Source organism: Antedon bifida, chromosome 4 (assembly GCF_963402885.1).
Source record: "Antedon bifida chromosome 4, ecAntBifi1.1, whole genome shotgun sequence".
NCBI classification, from domain to species: domain Eukaryota; kingdom Metazoa; phylum Echinodermata; class Crinoidea; order Comatulida; family Antedonidae; genus Antedon; species Antedon bifida.
Window position 1 is genome coordinate 19368988 of NC_136229.1, and position 25128 is coordinate 19394115.

Genomic DNA, 25128 nt, shown 5'->3' on the forward strand with positions numbered 1-25128 from the left:
TTTAATTAAGACATCTGGCAGCACCTGTGTCATTAGTGATACACCTGGTATTATCACAAATAGGGAATTTACATGGAACTTGATAATAGTATAAATATTCTGGTGTATCATGATAAGAGCAACTCAATTCATGTGAAGTAGCTTGACTAAGGTGACAGTTCTTAGTCATTAAGAGGACTTCAAGATCCTTATAATATAACAATGTGTAGGCTACTGGCTGGAGAAAACCATTACACAAAAGACTGTACTCTCACATTCTTTCCTACACTCAAAAAAACATTTTTGGCAAACCAGATTTGTCATAGTTTGTGAGAGTTTGACTATCATTTAATGGAAGACTAAGTACATGAAGGACATTACTGTATTTGACAAAGAAAGTCCCAGTGAGCCGCTGGATACAAAATTTGGTGAAATTTAGGTGGGACTTGTTCATTGCATTAACAATTGTTGTACCAAAGAGTTGTTCATAAACTATTGGGTGGGATTATACTCGGGCATATACGATATAGTATAAGCCCGAGGTGGGATTCGGTGGCTGGAAACAACTCCATTGTAAATTCTTTCAAATCTTCCCCAATACGACACCAGTTCAGATTGCGTAGTGACTTTTCGTTTTCATGACATGCCACGCAGCTACAGTACATGCATAGTATTAAAATATTGGCATGAGCTATGTGTCGTGTCCTGAAAACCAAACCTTTGAGACACGATTTTAGTAGAGCACCTTATATAAGACAATATGTTCAATATAGTAGTAGAGTAGCAGATTGCAATCCATGAAGAAAAATCAATGGAGGATTCAAATTATTTCCAAGTTTTAAAGTTTTGTCTGCAAATACCTTCATAAACTAACTGTAACTGCATAGATAGATTTTCTTTAATAAACATTTATAGTCGCTTTCGTTTGCAAATATCTTCATCTGGGAATATCATACAATGAAGTGAAAGAAGCCTGTAGTAACAAAAAAGTAAAAGTAGTTAGAAATATCATAGTATACCACACGGAGGCTATCCAGTTTGTAAGCCTTCTACCAACATAAATATTAAAGCTGTATTGTCCCCCAAAAACAATATTAGTAAATCAGACCTTGAATATGCCATTTTGCAATTTTAATAAAGTTATTCACTTCCGTAGAAAAACAAAAATTATTTCACTTATAAAAAGACAAAGCAAAGGGTACAATTTTACCAAAAAACCAAATTTTGCTTTAGGTCAAAGTTTTTTCAAGCAAGTCAAAGTGAATAATTGGCATATGCAACAACAAAAATGTAAAAAGAAATTGTTCATGGGGACAATAAATCTTGAACTTTGAAAAAACAAATCAAACATACGATATAATCAGAGTGCTATATATTCTATTGATTAAGGAAACACTACTATTCTAAGGAATACAGTACTTTCAATGAAGCCAATCACTGCTTGGTACACATTGTATTTTCTTGTATAACTATCCACAGAATGAGGAAATTAAATATGACTCAAAATAAACAAACAATACGGTCAAGTTGCTGTTAGGCCTATCTGCCAAACTCTCACACATTCAGACAATAAAACAAGTTTGGAATTCAAAATTAGGATTTCACAGAAATGCAAAATACAAAGAAACTTTCTGAACAATAATGACATTTGAACAACAAAATGAAATTGTTCACATTTTTACTTTAAAAGCAACTTTTTATGAAAAGCAAAGGTTACCAATTTCAAAACAATGGCGACTATTTTGTTAAAGACCATTATGCAGTAGCCTGATTTCTAGCTTACCTGGTGGGGTCTTCCTCATTACTAAAATGACCATCTAAAATCTTGATAATGTTTTTATGTTTCACGCGGTCACCGTAACTTAACGTCACCTGCAAACAAATAAATTATAAAATGTCATTATTAATGTTCAGTTCTAAAGTAAGTCGTAATAACAGATCTGCGGCGACCCTATGACATAATAAATATCAGGTGAGGTGGCGCATCAACCAATAATTTCTTCCACCAAATAGCAAGCCACTCTCAAGAAATCTCTTGGTAAAATCTAAGGCACCTGATAATTAATCTTTTTGTAGCGAGATCCTTGCAAATGGTACACGGTAAGATAGTACCTTCTGTACCGAACGATTTGATATTTTTTATATAAAAAAATTAGATAACATAGTATTTATGTATGTGGTGCATCTGTAGATAATGGAATGATATTTCCAGATCTTAGTTTAATGCGTAGTTTAAAATGTAGAGCCAAATTGGAAAATTATAATGCAAAAGATAGGGCATTAGGTTAAGTTCAACATTTAATTTTACACTTTTTAAGTCCACATCCCCCTTCCCCCCTTTATTTCAAAATCCTGGCAGCCACTAAGAGGTACGCTACTAAAAGAGAGAAAGATATTACATTGATAGATGAGAAACAGAACTCGATAAACACAAAACCAAATCTATACTTTGGTTGTACAAAATTAAAGTCACTGTTACAATTAAGAGTTCAACTGGACAAAGAAATTCTCCTTTTTCTTGCTCACTTTTAACCCATAAAATTTGTCACTTTGGGGACAGCAAACAAGCTGAATGGAAAAAAAGAAAACAGAACAAATACACTAAATGTTCTGAATAGGATTAAAGTAGAGTTCATTTATATAATTGATTCGTGGTACGACAACCGAGAAAATTACAATGAGTGAATAAAGCGCCCTGGAGGAAGATCACACGATAAGATTGGCCGGTAGAGATCAGAGGTTGGATAAACAGACTTTAACAATAGCTTTCTTCTAACAATAGTCTTCAACAAACACCAAATGCAAAAATATTTGATTTTGCCATAAACACTACAGGAGCTAAAATAAGATTCTATTAATGAAAAAAACTAGATTATGCTATAGAGATTAGCCAATGAAAAGCAGTGAATAGGTCAGAAACAGAGTGGACACTAGAGGGCGGTATTGATTGATTGAAAAGTTTGGTTGAGTTTCTTTACCAAGGGAGTGGAATTTGGCTGTGAACAACGCCTCTTCACAAAAGATTTTCCACTATATAAACTGGCCGATTATCCTCTAGCAACCTGGTATGTTTGTTTATGAAATTAAACACATTTTATACATAGTTTAAGTTACCTGTTTTGTGAGCTGATCACGTGGAATATTCCATAATGATTGTAGGTGAGAGTTAAATAACATAACTTGAGTTAATTGAGTATCAAGTAGCACCTCTGAAAGAATAACAAAAAAATATAATTTATTTAAAAAATACAACAAAAATACATTTTTAAAAACATTTGAAAATGACTCGTATTCATAGTATACTGTACTGTAGTAGAATTACTAGATTAAGTGCAGTAGAATGACTGCCTTATCTTCAGTTGAATTACTGCATTACCTGCAGTAGAATTACTACATTCGCTGCAGTAGAATTACTGCATTAACTGCAGTAGAATTACCTGCAGTAGAATTACTACATTCACTGCAGTAGAATTACTGCATTACCTGCAGTAGGATTACTGAATTTATTGCAGTAGAATTACTACATTAACTGAAGTAGAATTACTGCATTACCTACTGTAAAATTACTGCATTACCTGCAGTAGGATTATTGCATTTATTGCAGTAGAATTACTACACTAACTGAAGTAGAATTACTACCGCAACTGTAATTCCATTTAGATTGTATGTATGAATGCCCTTGGCCAATATCTGCAACGCTTCTCTCAAGCCAGGAAACAAATCACACTTGGAAGAGTATAGATAGTGAATGCGGAATGCCTGGGACAATCCCCTGGGAACTAGGAGATATGCTTAGAATACAATCCAGGATCGGTGATTATGGTAGAACCATCCGGAATATTTTTAACATGACTTAGGTGATGAAAACATTATGACAACAGTAGTTTTATTTTTAAATTTGTTAAGTCACTTGACAGTGTGCTTTGACGGTTAACATGCTTGTATTTAATCACTGGGTTGAGTTCAAGCGCTATAGTAGTGCTGGCGTAGTACCAGAATTTTCCTCAAAACAGATTTTGAGTAATATATAGGTTAACTTTCTCATCCTGGACACTACTGCACAGAGAGCAAATTGCTTGATGTTAGATGCGAGTTCAATAGAATAAATAAACCTTGATTCTGTTTCTGCTGCCAAGATTACAGTAATTTGCGCTGATTATTAGCTGCATTATAGGAATATGTTTCAATACGTGTTTGATCCAAAAAAATGAGCGCTTACTTATATGCACTCTATAAGAATGAACTATTATTATTATTATCTCAAATTTCTTTTAATTTATTATCATATTCATACCCATTTGTTAAAAGCAAAAAAAAATTATGGTCCTCTTCATACAATATTTACTTTTCAAATATCTAATTTCAATTGTTAAGTACGTCATTGTTAATTATTTCATCATATGATGAGCAATGTACTTACTTACACTACACTTAATTCCTATTTATTAACAGCTAGTTAAACTAATCAAATAAACATTTAAACTCTTATATTCTTGTCACTTTGTATTTAAAACATATCATAACAGAGAACAAATGAAAGTTTAAAGTGCATAGCGAATGCTATAAACGGTAATGACATGAAAATTTGCGAGCACAAAAAAAGTTACCCCAACTGAGAATGAAACTATAAGACCAACCTACTTCTATTCCAGACAAAGAAGCCTATTTATCTAAAAAATATTTCTACACTATCAAACTTTATGTGACAAAAATAAATATGCCCATATGATGATGTCATATTACTATCATGTTTGGGCATATTACTACCATATTTGGGCACATCATACTTTTTTGTCAAACTAGTTTGATATTGTAGACAAAGCTTTAGAGAAAATGTGTACAACACTAGATTTGCAAATTGTAATAATTTTAATATTAACACCCAAAAAGAAAGCAACAGTCTTGCAGATGACCTAAAATATGCTTGAGATCTCAAGTACTTATAAAATTAGTTTACTGACTAAATTATCGCATATATACGTTTTGGTTTTTGTTTTATATTATTAGAAAGCTATAAGACTTTAGTGAATCTGGTAAATGTAGTAAGGAGTGGTCGATGGAAAGATGATAGCAGAGCATGAGTATAGTACATGTACAAATAAAGGAAGTTAAAATAATTTATTATTTAAAGCATTTAATTATAAACATTTGTATATGTTTTGGTTTTATTAGGTTTTCTTAATTTAACTTCCTTGTTTCCATATCATGATATTCATAACAAATGAATTTGAAAATAAATGAATATACAAACCTGATATAAAGCCAACAGTCACATCGTCTGGTAGGCGTATTCTATTGCACACACTTTTAAACGTTCCCCCTCTAAAATAAATCAAAGGAAAGACATATTATTAACACCAGATCAAGCTTGTAGCGAGGATTTTTATAGGGCAGACTTTTTCCATCTCCAGCTAGGCTAGTTATGCCCATTTTTCATCATTTTTTCTGCTGCATAGTCTCTAGTTTACAAAGGCACTTTGGAAAAAAGGGAAGTTTCTTTGAATCCTTGAATTCCCTGGCTATAGGCTACAAGACCTACTGTACTACTGTATGTGTAAAAGCATCTATTAATTTGGGGTTAAGGAGGGCATATCGACAAATTCTGCCAATGTACATCGTTATTGCACATGCATTATACTGTACTGATTGCTATAAGCGGTCTATAAACGGTCTTAGTGCTTAGCCGGCTATAATTCGTGACATAGCAAGTAGTCTTTATTATAGACCATTGCTATACCGCGGTCTAACCTGAAAACGGTCTTTAAAATTAAAGCCTATTCGAAGGAGTCTCTGGGGTAGCACTAACATTTCATTTTGTTTAGCCATTTGGCGAAAGTCAAAATATTTTTTTTAGTCAAATCAGTTTATCTATAGCCAAAATGGCTAAAGTCCAATTTTTTTATTTAGCCAAATGAATCGGTCATTAGCCAAAATTAAAAATTTTTGAAATATAATGGTAAAAACGTTTTAGTTAATTTATCTATGTCAATAGGTCTATACACTGTTCCCTGAACGTTTTTGTAAAGGCATTTGGAGAAAGAGAGCCATGCCTAAATCACTGTATGTATATTTGATTAAAAAAAATAATTGTTGTTGTATTTGATATGATCAAAACAATTGTTCAAATTGATTTTAATTATACAGCAGACATACAGTTATCAATTTAATAAGAAACATTTTACAGTTTTCTGAAATCCCCTGAACGCTTGGCTGGTGGCTTCCGTAACACGCGAAAATCCTAAGACTTTCACGGTCACCCACCGCCGCGCAGCGGGTGAATGTTTTTAAATTGGGTATGCTCAAGAGGTGCGAAAGTGCAGTAGCGCACGCCTAGGCCTACAAAATTATGTACGACGGTACGTCGTAGGCCTATATGCTAAAAATATTTCTAGCAAACGAACACTGGTATCGTTGTTGAACGTGCAGATAATATAGGCCAAAGCACAGGGAAAAGGCGTTTCTGTCGGGGAAGAAATTTATACCATCCCGGCTCAATTATTTATTACCCAACAACACAGAAGCCGGCGGCCGGCCTTGCTGTTTATATAGTCCGCAATAAATGCACGTGTGTGTTTAGCTAAATCCCCGTTAGACTCTACCATTTCCCCGAATGTTGTTTTGTTTACTCTACTGACGCACTGCACGCACGAGGAAACTTTATTAAGGGTAAAATATGAAACTACATTATTAGAGCCTAAAATGCATAACGCATAAATATTGATTTCGATAAGATCATTCATTGAAGATACTATGTTTTTTTAATCTGAAAAGAACACCCTTATCGAAAAATAGACAATCCTGGTAAATAGCCGACCGTCGGCTGTCGAGTCGTCGATCATTTGTGCAGCGCAACACGTGATAGTTTGGGTAGACTCTATCATCCATGTGTCGTGTAACGTCTGTTTCTCTGGGCAGTCTACCTCTGCTATCTCCATCATATTGAAATAACAAAGAAACAAGTTGACGAAAATGGAGCTTGAAGTAAACAACATGATAACGAACAAAATAAATGTTTGAAGATCGACAAATGGACCTTTTAGTTGGACTTTATGCTTTCGCCAAAATGATTATTTTATTATCTATTTTATCATATGTCATAGCCAAAATGGCTAAAGTAGCCGTTTTATTTTTCGCCAATCTGGAAACGTTTTCGCCCATGGCGACTTGGCGATCGGCCAGTGCGAGCCCAGAGTCTTAAAACAGTCTTAAACCTCTCTTTTTGTTGCTTATATTTATTATTGAGCGTGAAAGACAACCAATTGAACAAGTTTTAAGTGTTAAATCAAATAATAATGGCGATTTTATTCTTATATAGGGCTAGAATAGGTTTTCTCATGTTTGAACAAGCGTGACAAACATAACCTTATTTGGTAAGCTACGCATAAAGTGCACCCTGAATGTGTTACTTTACGCGGTCTTAGCTAAGAGTGTTTTATAGCAATCCGCCCCTGATCTCCATGAGGCAGCTCTGACTTCATCCTCATTGTTTCCGCAGGACATGTGTTAAAATCCCGGCCATGTACTAATGTAGATACTTACCCTGCATATGTTTTCATTTTTAGAGCTAAGGCTTTACTTAAACAAAATCCTGCACCTCCAGTTGCGAACCAAAACTTTACTTTTTTCTGAAATAAAAAAAAAAAAAAAAAATAGATATTAATTCTTTTATTATTCATTATTTTATCAAAAGGTTTGTTGAATGTCATCAGTGGAATGATTTTAAGTTCTATCTACACTATCTATCAAACTTTATGTGACAAAAAATTTGATGTGCCCATAGATATGATGATGTCATATCACTACCATATTTAACTATATTTACTACTGTACCATATTTGGGCACATCACACTTTTTTATCATCCAACTAGTTTGAGAGTGTAGACATACCTCTACATTACTCTATAGACTGTTCTAAATGTTACCAGTGTTTGTTTAAAAACATCGAAGCTTTCTGGAAGAGGATTTGGATCTTCTCAAAGCCAACCAGAACAAATACCTGTATGCTTACTGCAGTAACTGCAGTAAATTTTGACGCATTACTTACCATATCTGGGGTATTTCTATCAGTCGCTTCTATTGGATGGTTCAGACTTGTTCTTCCAAGGTATATATCATCTGTATGTTTATATTTATTTAATAGTTTTACTAGTTGGACTACATTCAAGTAATTGTCGTCATCTACATGGCAAAACCACCTTTGAAATAAAATAATAAATAAAAATATTTATTCAAATAAAATGTAAAACAAATCTTATTACCATGCATAATTTTCTTTTTTCGTTTTTGTTGCTAAAATAACAATTACCAAAAAAAAAATTAAATACAACCTCAAAAAATTAAAAATATATAAATGAAAATATCTTCAGAAAAATGTTTTAAATGTGTTCCTAGTTGAAGTATTTAAAGTTAAATTTATCTTGATGATCTAAAAAAAGTTCAACTAATTTAGCATATTCTAAACAAAAAGTATAGATTATAAGTTAATAAAAAGAGAGAGAGTATAATAATGTCAGTAATTATTGAAGATTTAGAAATTCTAAAATTAAAGTTGTCCTTTAAGTACAGATCCCAAAGCACATGCTCAACTTATTGTCCATCACCATAGATATGACAACAATTCGGTATATTTATTAGGGATTAAACGAAAAAGCTGAACTTTAAAGTTTTAGACGGCCACTAAGGACTGATCTTAAATCGTGCATGCATTTGGTATATTTGAATAGACATGAGAATTCCATCTTATTACCAAAAGACAAAAACAGTTTAAATAGTCGTAACTCTTGTGATTAAGCTAGCAAATTGTGGTTGAACTTGTCAGCCGCCAGAATATTATGCCTTTTGTGTGTTCATATTTGAATAATCCATGTTACCAGTCCACGTGAACTTCCAACAATTTTTTGAACATGGAAAACCATGACATTTTTGAACAGTTTTTAAACTAAAACTTTTTAGAGGAACCTTTTCTGTAAAGATAATTATACTCAATTTCTTGATATTTCTAAATTAATTATCTTAATATGATAACATAAAATATCTAATTGAATAATTTATTGCAAACATAAAATAAATTGCATTTTAATATTGTTACATTAGACTGGAATAACATAAAATGGGATTACAAAATATATTCAAAGGCCTTGATGATAAGACTTCCTAATTTAATTATGCCAAAAACATAACAATTCCTTATTTGATAACGAGAGTTTGTTGAATTTGAACTCGGCCTACCAAGTTCATTTAAAATCAACATCACTGGAGAGTAATCTATCATCGGTGGGTCACAGATTAGGCTTGTCATGCGACGAAATAACATTAGGCTGGACATATATGAAAGACTTGTCAGGACAAGCCAGTTTTTAAAGCAACTGGGCCCATAAATCATGTTATTTTAACAGCCTCAAAGGAGCAGTTGTTGGGCCTAAACAAAGAGCTGAATTCATTAGGTATGGAAAGCTGGGGTCTAAATGTCAAACTTGAATAATTCTATCATTATCAACTTCCTCTCTTAAAACAAGTTTTTGATTTAAGAAAAATATTAATTATTGGTTTATGAAAACTTTTGGTACCGACTAATTTCAAAATATGTGACGACATTTAAGAAACTATAATAAACTATTTTAAAGGTAACAGCCTTTATTTAACCTTATATTTTATTAATAATATAAATCTAGTGGCTGTTTAATTAATTAATTCTCACCTTTTATTAGATTCTAAATACATATCATACATAGCTGCCATCTTACAGCAAAGAGCTTGCCTGAAAAACATAATTTGCTTGAAATTAAATAAATAAAAGACAAATAAAAGTATAGTATATATAGTATTAAAGATATATTGTTTCCCTGAAAAAAATTATTTTTTAATTTTTTTGTTGTTGAATATGCCATTTTGATGTCCCATAATAGTTATTCATAATTGTTTACCCGAAAAAACTAATTTAAAGCACAAATAGTCAAATTGGCTGCCAGTCAATGGGTTTTTGGTTTATTTAACTGTTTGATTTGTCATTTTATAAGTGAAAACATGTCATTATATTTTTTGTTTTTTTATTTTGAAAGTTGATTAAAACTACAAAATGGCCTATTCAAACTCTGATTTTATTAATCTACATTTTTCATGCTTTTGATGAACAATACAAAGGGAATGGCAGATTTCTGGTGGATGGTGAGGGTGAGACTTGTTTGTGGTGTAGCTGGAACTGGAACTAGCAGGTTGGGCAATCTTTAACATCACAGTTGAAAAGTGTAAGGAATCAACAATTGATTTGACTTTGATTTGAATATCCAACCTCTGTCTTCCATATTTGGTATGATACAAGGAGAGTGGACACAAGGCTCCCAAAATCTAATTGACAGTTTATGGTAATTAGCCGCCTGAACTCCATCCACCTCGTTTATTTATCAATACTAATGCCATTACCAAACAATGTTGATGAAGTGTGGAATGCGAGGCATATCATTGCCGCTTAATTCCCAAAACATATTCCCACACGAAAAACATTACAGTAAGGATTTCATCACTATTTAAAAGGCATTTAAGTTATACCTTCCACAGCTGTCCATTAATAATATAATTGTAAACCAAGATTTTTGCCTTTATACCCTAATTTCACAGTATTGAATATAAACGTCGTCTAAATATAAGTTTCAATGATTTTGTCAATATTGTGAAAATAAAATATTATAAATTCTGTAAAATAAAAGCATGTTTAATTTGTTTTGAGCAATCTGATTTATGTACGTCAATGTATATTAATATTTGTATTTTGTACTGTATGTACAATAAACTTCCCTGTGTAAAACTTCAGTAATGATGATGAATATAACCATTGTGTAAGCGTCCAACCCACTGTGATTTCCAAAATGTGGTTTGGGAAATTTGTATTTACTTCCCCTTACACCCAGCTACAGTATAATTACCGTGAATGCCTTGCTGAACAGTTGCTGACAATGAGATGACCATCTAAAAAGAAGAAAATTATATAATAATGTAGGTGACATTAACTAAAGAAACAGTCTTTTTATTCCTTTAAAAACTGTGCATAACATATAAACAAGAGCAAGTCAAAATAGAACATTAAATTAATTTTAGCCTGAAAAAATGAATTATTATTACAAAATTACAAAAGATTCTACATTTTTTTGAATGAATTGCATGGCATTCTTGTGTGGACAGTGCAGATACAAATATAGTAGAGCCCCTCTTTTAGTATGTACACCACTATTAAGGGGACACTTCCACATGAAACCAATGAGGGGTAATGGGTAATACTGTTTTAACTATGGAGGTACAAAATTAGAACACTACAGGCTTCACGGGACACCCTCTGATGGTAGTGGTTTTACTGTAAACGGTTTTATTAAAGGTTTACAGAAGATTCCAAATTGCTTTGAATGAATTGTATGGCGCAATTATAAAATCGTTGACTTTTGGAAACCTTTGTTAGGTTTTTTTTTAACTCAAGCACTTAAGTATACTTAGTAGACTTGACATTCCAAGAACAAAGTTTTAAGAACATGACAATTCTAAATAAAAGTACATTATTCATAAATGCTCTTTCCCTACAGTACAGTACTTTGATGACTTAATTTTCTTGATGGTATAAAGCTCTGTCTACACTATCAAACTAGTTTGACAAAAAAGTGTGTTGTACTCAAATATAGTAGCGGTGTGCCCAAATATGGTAGTGGTATGACATCATCATGTCCATATATTGGCACATCACATAAAGTTTGATAGTGTAGACAGAGCTTTACAAAAACAGGGTGTACACTTTTGAACCGTGTGAAATATGGGAATGATATCACGTTTAGTTTACATTGGCGTAATAGGGACATTACAAAACAGCACTCAATCATAAAACCTGATTGTTATCAAGAAACAAACAGAGAAAGCAAAAATAATTTGTTTTTGTTTGTCACCTATAGGCAACACGTTTAGAAAGAGCGTACAATACTGTATATACACCCACCGGCCAGAAAGCAAACATCAAACAACCCAATTATAGATTTGACTATTACAATGATTATTAAAACTGAAAGGGTCTCCTGTACAATTATAAGTACAAAGTATTATATGCCATGAAGTTAATAATGAAGACAATTTGTCAATATAGACAAATTTAAGAAAACAAATGATTTGAATGTTTTATAGAACCAGCAAAGCGTTTCTAAAACCATCAAACTTTATGTGACAAAAAAATGTGATGTGCACATATATGGACATGATGTTACTGTATATCACTACCATATTTGGGCATATCACTACCATATTTGGGAACATCACACTTTTATTGTCAAACTAGTTTGATAGTGTAGACAGAACTTAAGGGTAAAAGATGTATTTCTTTTGTTTTATTTCAACCTCAATCCAGGGAGTTATTAATAACAACTCCCTGCTCAATCTATGTAAAAAACATTTGTTTCATTTTCAATATTCATACATTTTGTGTGGTTTCAGACTGTAATTTGGTAATTGAAAATATTTTATTTTTAAGTGTTAAAATGGTGAACAATGCTTAATAGTTGGGCGGTATTAGTTTATACCCAGTGTGTACCACCAGCACAGAGAATAACATCTAATAACAAGCAGTCATCCGGTGAATTATTTATTTTAATGATCTCATGTTGATGTTCTAGGTTTCATGCAGAGTTGCAAAACGATTAAAATCTCTTGAGAAATGGGTTGTGTTACTGCGTTGAGCTAATTGAAATCTGTATCCTATAACATAATTGGCTTAACAGGCATGTTATATTATACTACATTACAATAAATGTAGTAATAATACAGATCACTATTAATATAGACCTGTGGTATGAAACACTGAACCTAATATGTCCTATCTTTTGCATTATTAGTTTCTAAATTTAGTGAGCCTGGGCCAACTGGGTCCTTCTTGGATCCGCCTACAGTATGTAGCTGATTATTATACGTCATTATTATACATCATTAGATTGATAGTCAGAAGGTACCTTTATTTCCACAAGAATTAATCACGTTTTATTCATGCTTGTACTGTATGTTATAACGTCGTTGTTAAAGTGATATAACTTTGTCAGGTTGCGGTACAGCCGCAGAATGCAGCTACTGTAACCACAATGTAACTCTGACAACTCAGCAATTTAACTCTGATAAATAGTCATAAGAACAAAAGAGGAAAAGATAAACATTATGAAATTGCGAAGATTAACCAAAAACCAAACATTTACAGCAAGTACTGAAATATGAAATTTATATGAAAATGAAAGTGGATAAACGATTGTGCCATTTGTCAATATTATAACAATGAGTGTTTATTATTACAGATATGGCTAACTGTTACAGTTATTTTGACCCTGATAGCGGCTAATCTATTGAATGTTTTATGATTTTTCATGGCTACAATCAAATTAAATATAAGTATATTATATCATCTTTGTAGTGCAAAGACAGATCTGTTTTGAAACATTAAACAGTCTTTCTTGATAATTTCTTCTACATCATTTTCAGAGGATAAAATGTTATTCAAAGGTTGCATAATATGAATAATATAGGATAGACAATTATACTATTCTCCAGTATAATTCACTTTATGTGTTGGTATAAATTATTTCATAATTGATTAAAAAAGTTTTAAAAAAATAAAAGTGAAAATCTTACATGCTTTCAATTCATATTCATCATCTTCTTCATCAGTAAAAATGAAAGTCTGAAAAAAAAATTATATAAAATTGCATAAGATATACATCAAATGTATACATACATACTATTCATGCTGATAAAATCTAAGAGAAAACAAGCTGGGAGGGTTTAAAATCCGAGAGTGGATCTAGGGCGAAGCTAGGGGGCATATCATAACTCTCATGGTCAGGCTTCTTTTAATTATACAGTAGAAACATAGATACCAAAGCTTTGAATTATGAATTATATGTAAAAAACATATTTGTAGGAGCATTGACTAAAAACATTGTAGTGGTAGTCAACCAGGACTGGTGGTTAATATCAAATCCAGAGGTTCCTAGGACGTGAAAAGCCAATCGATAGGGGTGAAGCTTAGGGCAAAGAACTCCTGCTGGCAATTATCTTAAAATAACATTGCTGTAATTCACAGAGAAAAACTCAAATACTATGATTGAAAAACTGTAATAAAGGTATGGAAAGTTCAAGAGGAAAAACACTCGCAAAGAAAATGATGAAAGTTGAGATAAAATGTCATACTAAAAAAGCAATTTTACAGAAAGCAACATTAATAAATTTTCAATTTCTTTGTCAAATTTATTTTATAGTAGGCTAGGTCGTACAGTATTCTTTTGCCAACACAATAACACATTTCTTTACACCTTTAAAGTAGCTATTTTTTCGTTATGGAGGTGTAAACACTTCGGCTTTAATTTTAATACTTTAAAAGCTCACTAACAATCCATTGTATCGATTTGTACGGTGCCTGTACATAAAATTCATATTCAAATATAGAATACGCTTATCTGTTAATCTCAACTCTCATTCAGAAGATAAGAAAATAATCTAATTGGGTGGCATGAACTAAAAGTAATATTTCTATATTTCCTTCTAAATTTCCTTTTTGTTATACATGATTTGGTACTTTAATGGAACCCATACAGTATCAAAATACAATGAATAACAATGAATTAAATATCTTAATCTTAAAATAATCTACTAATCTGATCTAATCTCTTTTTTAGAATTGGTTGTATTTGGGTGTCATCAACCTTTTCCTCTTTGATACAACCGTACCGTACCTTCCGGGATTCCCTTTATAGATCTTGTTGACAAATACAGAGTTTGCTAAGCTTAAAATATAAAGAGGGACTGGTCTACCGAATCTGTTTTATTTTAAATGAAATTTCACTTGCAATTAATGATTTGAATCTTTTTTTTTCTACAGCAGGAAATATAAAAGAAGCCAGTAATATCTGACTGACTAATTGTCTATTATAAACACATTTTTCTAAAAACTGAGCGTTAATATTTTCTTATAGTTTATTTTAGAGGTTTACTGCATTCTTTCTAACAAAAGTGAAATTAAATGGTGATCCTTTACCCCAGGCCTAGGCAGGTGTGTCTTTTCAGTTGGTAGCTCTAGGGCAACAGGGGTTGGACAAGCAGTGCTGGGCTTCCTTGGAAAGGTTAGCAATGCAAATTAACAAAAGATGAAGCTAGGACATTTTCGCATACCATACTCTTTGCATAATTGCATATTTATAATTAATATCAACCTTTAGTGCGACACAGGTTGTAATAATTAGGCTTAACACAACCTTTCTATTCATAACATTATAAAACTCACAAAACACTGATTCAGATACTTTGCACATTAATAATTTAGGGAAACATAATTTATTATCATGAACACAAAGTTTATTGATTTACAGAGCAGCACATTTCAACACCATACAATTGTGCATAAAGCTCTGTCTACACTATCAATCAAACTACTGTAGTTTGACAAAAAATGTGTGATGTGCCCAAATATGGTAGTGATATGCCCAAATACGGTATATCCATATATGGGCACATCATATTTTGATAATGTAGACAGAGCTTAAGCATGGAAGTTAAAAATAAACTTCCATATTAGGAAAGTTTATTGGGATGATAGCAAACGACAGTGGTTAGTTTTACAGAGCAAGTGCGAATCAGTTAAAGTAAATCTTGCTTACTCGAATAGTATATGTAATTTGTTCCTGGGTTGTTCGTATTGAAATTTTTATGGTACGGTAAATCTAAACGAAAAGTGCAATTGCGAAAAATAAGGCATGAAAAACAAGGTTCTATGTACTTTTACATTTCACCATTGTCATTGTTATCTTTTTTGGGGTTAAGTGACTGTACCACTATACTACAATTATCGCAAATTATATACAGTAGGCATTATAATACACTAAAGTGTTCTTTGGGGATTAACCCTTTCATACAAAACTCACAAACCCAGTTAACAAAAAGACCTTTGTATTTTATAAAATTACACAAATATATAGACAGTTTACAGAGGAAGTCTAATATTATAGTAATATTGTTTTTTTTTTGTTAAGACATGGAGATGAGAGACTCTAAATGCAACTATTTTGGATTTGCTCTCTTGTATTTTTTGGGCTTATACAGTAGCCAAGGCCAGAGCCTTTCATACCAAATGGTATCCTCTACTTCTTTTTTTATTCTACAGGCCTCCTTTATACTGTGTATTCGTACCAATTACTGTAAATACCGTAATGCAAACTTTAAATTCAAAATATCTCTACTTAGGTATGCAGTAAATCAGGTAATTTTCCTGTATTTACTGACATTGTATACCCCCTGTATCTAGGTACAAAACTTAGTGCTTTCATAGTAAAATGTAGTTTATACAACCAAGGAAAAAAATGCGTAGCCTAGAGGGATAATATGATTTCAAGTGGTTTTGCAAACATGGTATAATATTCTTATAAAAGTCAGTTATGACACCTATCACCTTTCCTATTTACCTTTGTATAACACACATTTCATGTAAAAATATTGTTAGTTTCACTTGAGTGAAAATATAGAAACCTGATATGTGAAGGGTAGTTTATAATAATACGGATTTATATATCGCTTTTACCTTAAAGTGCTTCACATCGAAAATGACTAATTAAAAGGCTTAAAAAAGCTACAATTACAAAAAGGACTTGACCTGGTTAAACCTATACAAAATTAGCTAAGTTAGGATACCTAAGAGCAAATTTAAAAATAATAGTTTCAGTCAAATTTTGGAGATGCATAACTCTTTTTTTTATTTGTCCACTTTTAAATGTCAAAAAAAAAAAAAAAACCCTGAAAGAATTATAAAATTGTTAATAAAAATTGCGTTCATTCTGAGGTGCGTAAAAAGCAACTAGTGTATTATTATATACTGTACTGTAGCTGCTTTACTATTGTTATAATTAGGCTAATTATAATAATAGTAAAGCTCCTATGAAATTCAAAACTAGGATGGTTTGATGTGCTGAAAAATGGTTTAATTGTTTAGGGTTTTAAAGCTAAATTTGGAGTTTAACAAGAGCCGGGATGCCCCTTGATGTTAGCTTATTAGAATTAAAAAGTTTAATCTTGGCTGGACATTTTCGAAGATCAAAGTTTTATCTTAAATCACCATTAATCTACAGAATAATAATAATCAACTGTACTCAACGAGTCAAGTGTTTTGAGCCTCATTATCTAGGTAGTGTACGCATACAGGAAGTGTTACTCTTTCCAAAGCCAATTTAAGCTTGATACCCCACAAGGTACTAATCCCAAATTTACATCTTGTACTTGAATTACTACACAAGGTAGGGACTGTACTCAAACTAATCGTTGCTTATCATCGTAGAATGTTTAGGTATTGTTATTATTTTTAAGGATAACAATTTTAAGAAAATCATTCAGAAGTCAAAAGGTTTATTATAATGTGAAATTAGGTTGGAGAAAGTGAACCGTATTAAAACTAACAACCTCCAAACCGTATTAAAACTAACAACCTACAGTACTGTACTTTCAGTTACAGTCAATGTTTTGTTTAGGCCTGCACTTTTTCAATTATAATTAACCATAGCAGCATGATTTATTGAAGGAGGGAATCAACTTGAAGTAGCATTATTATTCTGATTTTGGGTACTGTACATAAAAAAAATTACATTAACTACAATACTGTAGTATATTTAAAATACAGTAAGGTACTGTACAACATACTTAAAGACACTAGACCTACTTTTTTTTGACCTACCACATTTTATGTAGAACTAAATGTCATATGGACCGATTGCGATAATGTTACAAATGTGAAAATTAAATCGATTCTAATAATTTTAGATATAAATCCCAACATGCATCGCGCACGGATTGATATTTTCATATTGTGATATGATGCACCCACTTCGATGGATGCGAGCTTCTTAGATAGTGCATTGTTTTTATCTTTTTATCAGTTATATACATGCATTATTTTTACAAAATGTCAAAAATTGCAGGTCTTGTGTCTTTAAACATACTGTGTAGACCCTGTTTTGTAGGCCTACACTTGCAGTACTCCAGGGATCGGGTCCCTTGCAAGGTCCCAAGTACGGTATGTTTATAAATGTTTGGCTCAGGGCCATCCTAAAGCGCAGTGTACAGTATAATACGCAGCTGAGAAAACCAGAAAATTTAAACTGAAATACCATGTGACTCTTTGATATTTTGTAAAGAACAATCAAGTTGAACGAATTGTCAATGCTCGCAACAATAATATATCTTTCAATGCAATTGTGGCATGATTACTTACCTGGTTATACCTGTTATTAACTATGTTTTAACAAAGAAACAGAATTATCACACACAATCTTTAATGGTTAATGAGAGTGGCGGAGGTCTGCCCAATTCTATTTCTTTGTTGCAGAACTGTATGGTTAACAATACATAATACCTGTTAAAAAGTACACAAAATGTTTTTATTAGTAGACGTGGGGATGAAATTAATTATATTTTTTGTTGCAGTAAAATATGAGCGAGAACGCTTTGATAAATTGATGGAATTGAAAATATTCTTGGCGCCATTTAATGTAAATACTCTACCAAAAAAAGAAACAGATTGTATAAAACAGCTTTTTATGTGTTCTGAAGGGGCATAAAACATTATACAAACATAAACATTAATATTGATTGAGTTTTTAACGCGATAATTACAGCAGACTGTGACATAGTAGTGTACTGTTTAGAACAAGTGAATTTGTAAATCCAACCAATGCCATTTGCTAGTTTAGTTAGCAAATGTTTGTCATGTCATGATTTTTAATGGTAAAATGGACACAATAGTAAACTTTTGCATTGCATTTATTATTTAAAAAAAATTGGGAAGCAAACATGCAGACTATTAATAACCTTCTTGATAATCTTATCTTGATTGGAAATCAGTTGTGTCCTGTCTCTGCGGCGGTCAACTGGTGACCTCAGGTGGACAAAGATATAAGAAACACCTGCATTACAGCTGCAAATTGGATTATTGTTCATCTTTACTCAAAATATTTTATTAAATATTATATTAAATTTTGGTAATAATTTAATTTAAGAAAATTTGGATACCATATCTTTTTTTCTCTAGTAGAATTTGCCTTGCAGAATAAAGACACTGAGGCAACTACACTGTATTTAATACAATAGAACATCTTGAAGTGTGCTCATTTACAATAAAAAAAAATAAAATCTTTCAAAATAAATAGTGCTTAATTATAAATTTCTACTTATATCTCGCTCTTCGAGAAGAAAGGCTATTGTTTGTTTATCCAGGTAAACTAGGCACGAAATAGACAGTGCCCTTTTATTATTAATTATACAGTTTATTTGATGAATTATAGTACTGTACCTCTGGTTATTATATTGTTTTTCTTTACGTTTTTTTTCATTTTGTAGTTGGTTTATTATTGTTTGCTGCTTTTGGGCTTCATTAAGGGTTCGTTTTTGTATGAGAATTTTAGCTTTTTTTTCCCTAAATTTTAGGTTTTTTCTAGGTTTTTGGACAAAGAAATACAGTGTATCCGTACTGTATACAGTATGTATAACCAAGTTGTAGTGCAATCGATGATTGATCTTGAAATCTCAAATTATACATAATTATCAATATAATACAAAATGTCTGTACAACTCATTTTGTACCGTTTACTATACAGTAACTGTATACAGTATTCTAATACAGGTCTCCCAATGTTTTGGAATTTGACAAATGTGAATTTCATTGCTTACTTTTGAAAGAAAAAAATCCTTTAAAATTTCCCAATATAATAGAACTCTTTTCCTTTAAAACACTTTACTTTCTCACGAATTATCAGATTACAGAACTTTTTTTCCTTTAAGAACTTTAACAGAGATCTTCCGTTAAATTTACATTCAATTTAACTGTGTGTGAAGCAGATTTCAAAGGCTTCTCACGCACAAACAGACTGGATGAATAATCATCATTTATTTGGTACATATGTGCAGGAAATAGCACTGCTTGCCATAGTACATTCAACGTCCGTGTCATACCAAATTACATTGTATTGAAAAATAAAGGTTACTACAGTACTGTATATACAGTATCTACATTTTTCCATAAATTATTACACAGTAGAATCTCATATTAAGGGGACACCTTCAGGACCAAACAAATTGTTCCCTGAATAGGGATGTCCCAAAGAGGGGTTCTACAGTATTGTATCTTGTAAAATGTTAAGGAGAAAATAAATGTTTATTGAAATAAAATGTGCTATAGAATGCCATTACAAATTTATAGCTAATAGCTAAATTAACCTTGAAAATTGGCATTTTGTATATGTACAGTACAAACATGAAAAGGACATGAAAGAGCTCAACACCTCCAGCGGGAAAAATCAATGTGTGAATCCATTAGGAAAACATGTGGATACTCAATTAACTACAAGTTGATCAATTAAACAATCAAAACAGTACAGAAAGCAACATTGTTATATACATTTGGGTATCAGAAATATCAAATTGCATTGTATACAGTATCATTAATATATCTACAGTAATATACTTCTTCATGGGGGTTGGGGGAAGTGTAAGATTGTGCTAGGGCCTATTTTGATAATTATAATGAAATTATTAACTACTTTTGATATCTTTGACAGAGATTAATATAATAATACTGTATGTTAGCTCTCCCTCTCTGTATGCAGACTAAAATGTATGAAAAGGTATGACAAAAAGGCTTAAAAAATTGAAACCAAAATAACTATTTGATAACTTGGCCTCCAAGTTAACTTTCGAAATTGAATATACCTACATTTTTTTTTTCATTCTAGACAAAAGCAGTCCTTATATAACTTTAATAATCAGAATCCAATTCTGATAGATAATTGTTTATTATAGGTGCACCTGCTCCCAGAAAGTGATTGCACCTCTGTCAATGCCAATATCACCCTTTAACATTTGTATAGGTTTTTTGTTAATTGATTAGTGTAGTAAGCTAGTATAAAATTGTTTACATGTTTGAGATGTGTTATCTGTACTCCCACACTGTTCATGTCCTTGTGTTCATTATTGGGGTCCACTTCCTTTTTAGTGTTCTTAATCTACAGTGCACGTGCCTACGGAAGCAATAGCCGTGAATCTCTTGTTGATCTGCTTAGGAAGACGCTAATGAACTAGAGGCGGCATAAGAAACAGGCTTCCTAGGGTGGGTTTTTCTTGGTATATATATTTTAAACATACTGTAGCATTTTTATAGCGCCTTTCCAACAATCAAAGTGCTTTACATGGACACATAGGACGTGAACAATATTTTATTTTAACAAGTTTTTAGCAATAGATTCTAAGCTGTATTATTACAGTAGACCTGAAAATTATGCTGAGGTGTATATTGAACTGTTCAATCCAAACAAGCTGCTAAACATTTGTTTCTGCTGGCAGAAAAATCTTTTTTTTTCTGACATAAAAACATAGTTAACATTTGCCAGAGAAAACAGGGCCTTTACTGTATAACAATGACACATTGAACAACTGAACCCTAAATTTCGCAATTCTTAAATTTGTCACAGCTTAAGGATTGGTGACATGTCTATAGGGACCGGAAAGACGGACACTTTAGCACTAAAGAAAACATGTACTCTGGTACAACAAAACACATTTCCTACAGGGAGGATTTGTTCTGCTTATTCTAGAGAAGTTCGGTAAATACCTCAAGTAATGCACCTGCTCAAAACGCATTAATACTTTACTTCTTAAATATCTCACAGCAAGGCTCAATGTCAACGTTTTATAAACAAAGATTAAATGGCAGTTGTCATTTTCCACATCATTGCGATACGTTACAATTAAAAGATTTTACATAGATGCTATAGTATGTTAAAGCTCAGGTACAGGCATGAATTTTAATTATAATATTTGGTTAATTGTACATAATCAAATATTTGTAACAGAAATCAAGACGAAAAAACATGAATTTCCCTTAATATGGTAAAATACAAAATTTGGCAAAATTCTTTCATAAAAACCAGTAAGACTTTTTTCAGTAGTTAGGTAGTTAACCTAATGTAATAACATGTCTGGTGACTCCCTAGAAGGTGAAAAAAGATGGTGGATATAAGGTGGATAATTTTTGCTATAGCAAGAAAATAAAAATCTGAAGTTGAATAAAAATACCAGAAATGTAATATTCAAGTTATATTACCTATATTTAGTCATCTGATAACATTTTTTACCACATCGTTTATTTTTCATAGCTTTTTAAAATGCCTCTCTATTTACAAAATTTGTGTACAAAAGAATAGAGATTTTACTGTGTAATTTGAACTATCCCCCCACTGATAAGAAAGTGCTTATTTTCAACAAGCTTGTGTAACAAAAATAAAATCCCAAAAACTATGAAACATAGGGGAAACTATAGATCGATAATTATTGGAATGTATGTAAAAAACACAACTGATGTGTACTGTAATACAATATACAGTATACTGTAAGATACAATATATCTGTAAGATACAGTAGTTACAGGGATGAAGAGCAGGGAAAGCGTTCAAAACAGAATCCTTGAATTTCCCTTAATATGGTAAAATACAAAATTTGGCAAAATTCTTTCATAAAAAAAAGCGTTCAAAACAGAATCCTTGAATCGGCCACTGGTTCCTTTTAAACAGTGTTTGTATATGTACAGTACCTAGTGTACCAGACAAGAAACCAAAACTCTAAAAGCTCTGCTTGGTGCAAATGATTTCCAGTTTTACACTCAGTTATGAATTACTAAAAAAACTACAAATATAATACATCATCCACATAACAGATGATACATCACAGGTTTTTATTCAACATTTATTAATACCCAAAGGAAATGAGAAATTACTCAGACCTACAATAGCTGTTAAGCTATTACAGTACAGTATGTTTAATCTTGGAGGATACTGTGTTTAGTTAGTGCTTTTTATGCATTTCTATATAACAAAGGAAAATGAATATATTATATATTGCGACTACTAGATTGAATATTACGACTAGCATTAAATCAATAATTTGTTACATACATTTATACAGTAAATGCAGTACTGTACATGTGGTCCCTGTGTAGTATCCAAATTAAAACATGATTAAAATTAGCACTGTAGTGCATTTATATACAGTACTGTACATGTGGTCCCTGTGCAGTATCCAAATTAAAATTTGCACTGTAGTGCATTAGTTACCAGGAAAATGTAAATATTGTAAAGTAAAGCTCTGTCTACACTCTATCAAACTAGTTTGACAAAAAAAGTGTGATATGAAAAATACTAGAAATGGTCCGTTATTCTTCCTCAATGAGTAAACCTTGGGTTGTCACAAAAGATTACTTTTTTGCAACTATTATAACAGATGTTCAGAATAAAATCATTATAAGTACAACATATTGTTTGTTTGGAATAGATTATTGTCCAGTTACGTAAACAAACTGGTATGTAAACAGTTGGTTATGAATACTGTATGTACTGTAGTTTCAATTTTTTTCTGATGCCTTATTATTATTTTAAATAAACAAGAAACAAACAATGCATAGTACAAACATTGTAGTTTAATGCCAAATTAAATAGTGAACTAGCAGCCTTCCCCAGAAAATAGTAAGAGTTTTATACTGTATATTAATTAATAATTTAAGTCTACAATTATGTTATGTACTGGACTACTGAAAGTTGTAAAATATTGAAAAATAAGTTATTGATAGTCTTTTTCTGTATTTATAGAGAACAAAATTAAACAGGAATTGAAGACAGGATTTGCACATAAAAGCCTTCCTGACTTTGCTCCTAACTTGCGGAATAATCACCTAATATTAAAAATGCATTATTTTTTTTAAACAGTGCAGAAAGAAAAACAAAATAGACTTATTTATAGTCAACACAATATCAAAATCAGCTCAAATAAACCGAAGAACCGGAAATTGTTTTGATTCAGCATGTCACTTGTCACAGTGCCGTCTATTCAGTTGTAATTAATTCCATTCATCTTGATTGCTCATTGAGTCATTGTTGTGGTCCTGGCGTTAAGCAGGTCGTGCTTTTGTCGGTAATTAATATACGGAAAATATAACAGTGGGGATACTTGAAGATAAACATACTTAAACGTGTTGCCGCTCATTCATGAAGTTATTGACCATATTCCATTCAGCAGTATATTATTTTATGAAAAGGATGATATTGTAGGAATTGATTTTTAAGACCTACCTTTTATTTACCATTTTTCCAATTAAAAATGTTATATCAAAGACCAGAAAGTGTAGGTGAACCATAAAAATAGTGAATACACCAGACTTTCTTTTCATAAAAACTTTTAAAAATAAAAATCTGTTTAAAAAGTTAAGTATGTACTGTAACTTACCTCTTCTTTCGCTTGCTTGACCCATGTTTGCAGAAGAATGTCAAGCCGTTCACGATGATACCTCTCTGTTGTTTTCATACCAATAAATATATCGGACAATTGAGTATTTCTAAAGTTAGTATTGCTCTCAAACAATGTCAAGTTTGCAGGTGAAAAAGTGTTTCTAATCTCAGATTTTACTTCATCTTTTGGTTGTTGAAGGCTTAATTCTTTATTTCTCAGAAAGTCTATCCTATCTTTCTCATTATCAATAAACGCTGAATCCGATATGAAATTACGTTCGATATTTAGGCCTACACGTTCCTGGTTTCCATAGCCTACCGACTTATTCCGCTCTAGTTGCATAATACTTTGTATAACTCGATCTTTACGCCCGGTTGAACGGCCCGGAGTCTCTTTGGTTTTGTCCCAACTGCGTTCACCACGATCTAAACCGGGCCTAGCATCCGAAGATAAGATCGTCTGCTTAGAAAAGAAATGTACAGTAGTAATGTATAGAGCCGTTATAATTACGCTCAATTGTACAGCCTTCTTTACACTCATTCGCATCTTGAAAGTAATTTGCCCACATTTGGGCCTTAATGGTTGTTTACATCAGGCTAGCTTTCCGACAAGTGTAAACTTAAATCTTATACCAGTCTTCGATCACCACCGCCATCACTTTTTTTCCTACCAAGATCAAAAAGTGGGGGCGCATTTCATTTTTACAAAAGTGGGCGTATCATTTTGCATTATTAGATTTACACCCCTTAAATTTAAGCCTTTTTTCTTCTTTTTTTTCCATTATTCCACTTAGGCCTATAAAAATTAAATAAATTCCAATATGCTGTAATGCAGTA

At 31.9% G+C, this 25128-nt stretch overlaps 1 protein-coding gene across 1 annotated transcript; it reads right to left on the reverse strand.

Moving 5' to 3' along the window:
* Window positions 1-289: 289 nt before the first annotated feature.
* LOC144839893 (beta-1,3-N-acetylglucosaminyltransferase radical fringe-like) lies at window positions 290-25019 on the reverse strand. Its single transcript, XM_078695473.1, has 10 exons — window positions 24290-25019; window positions 13619-13667; window positions 10900-10942; window positions 9678-9737; window positions 8025-8175; window positions 7519-7604; window positions 5231-5301; window positions 3094-3188; window positions 1763-1851; window positions 290-952 (listed from the first exon to the last, which is right to left on the reverse strand). The coding sequence occupies exons 1-10, from the start codon at window positions 24836-24838 to the stop codon at window positions 889-891; spliced, it is 1257 nt and encodes a 418-aa protein (XP_078551599.1). The 5' UTR covers window positions 24839-25019; the 3' UTR covers window positions 290-888.
* Window positions 25020-25128: the final 109 nt, after the last annotated feature.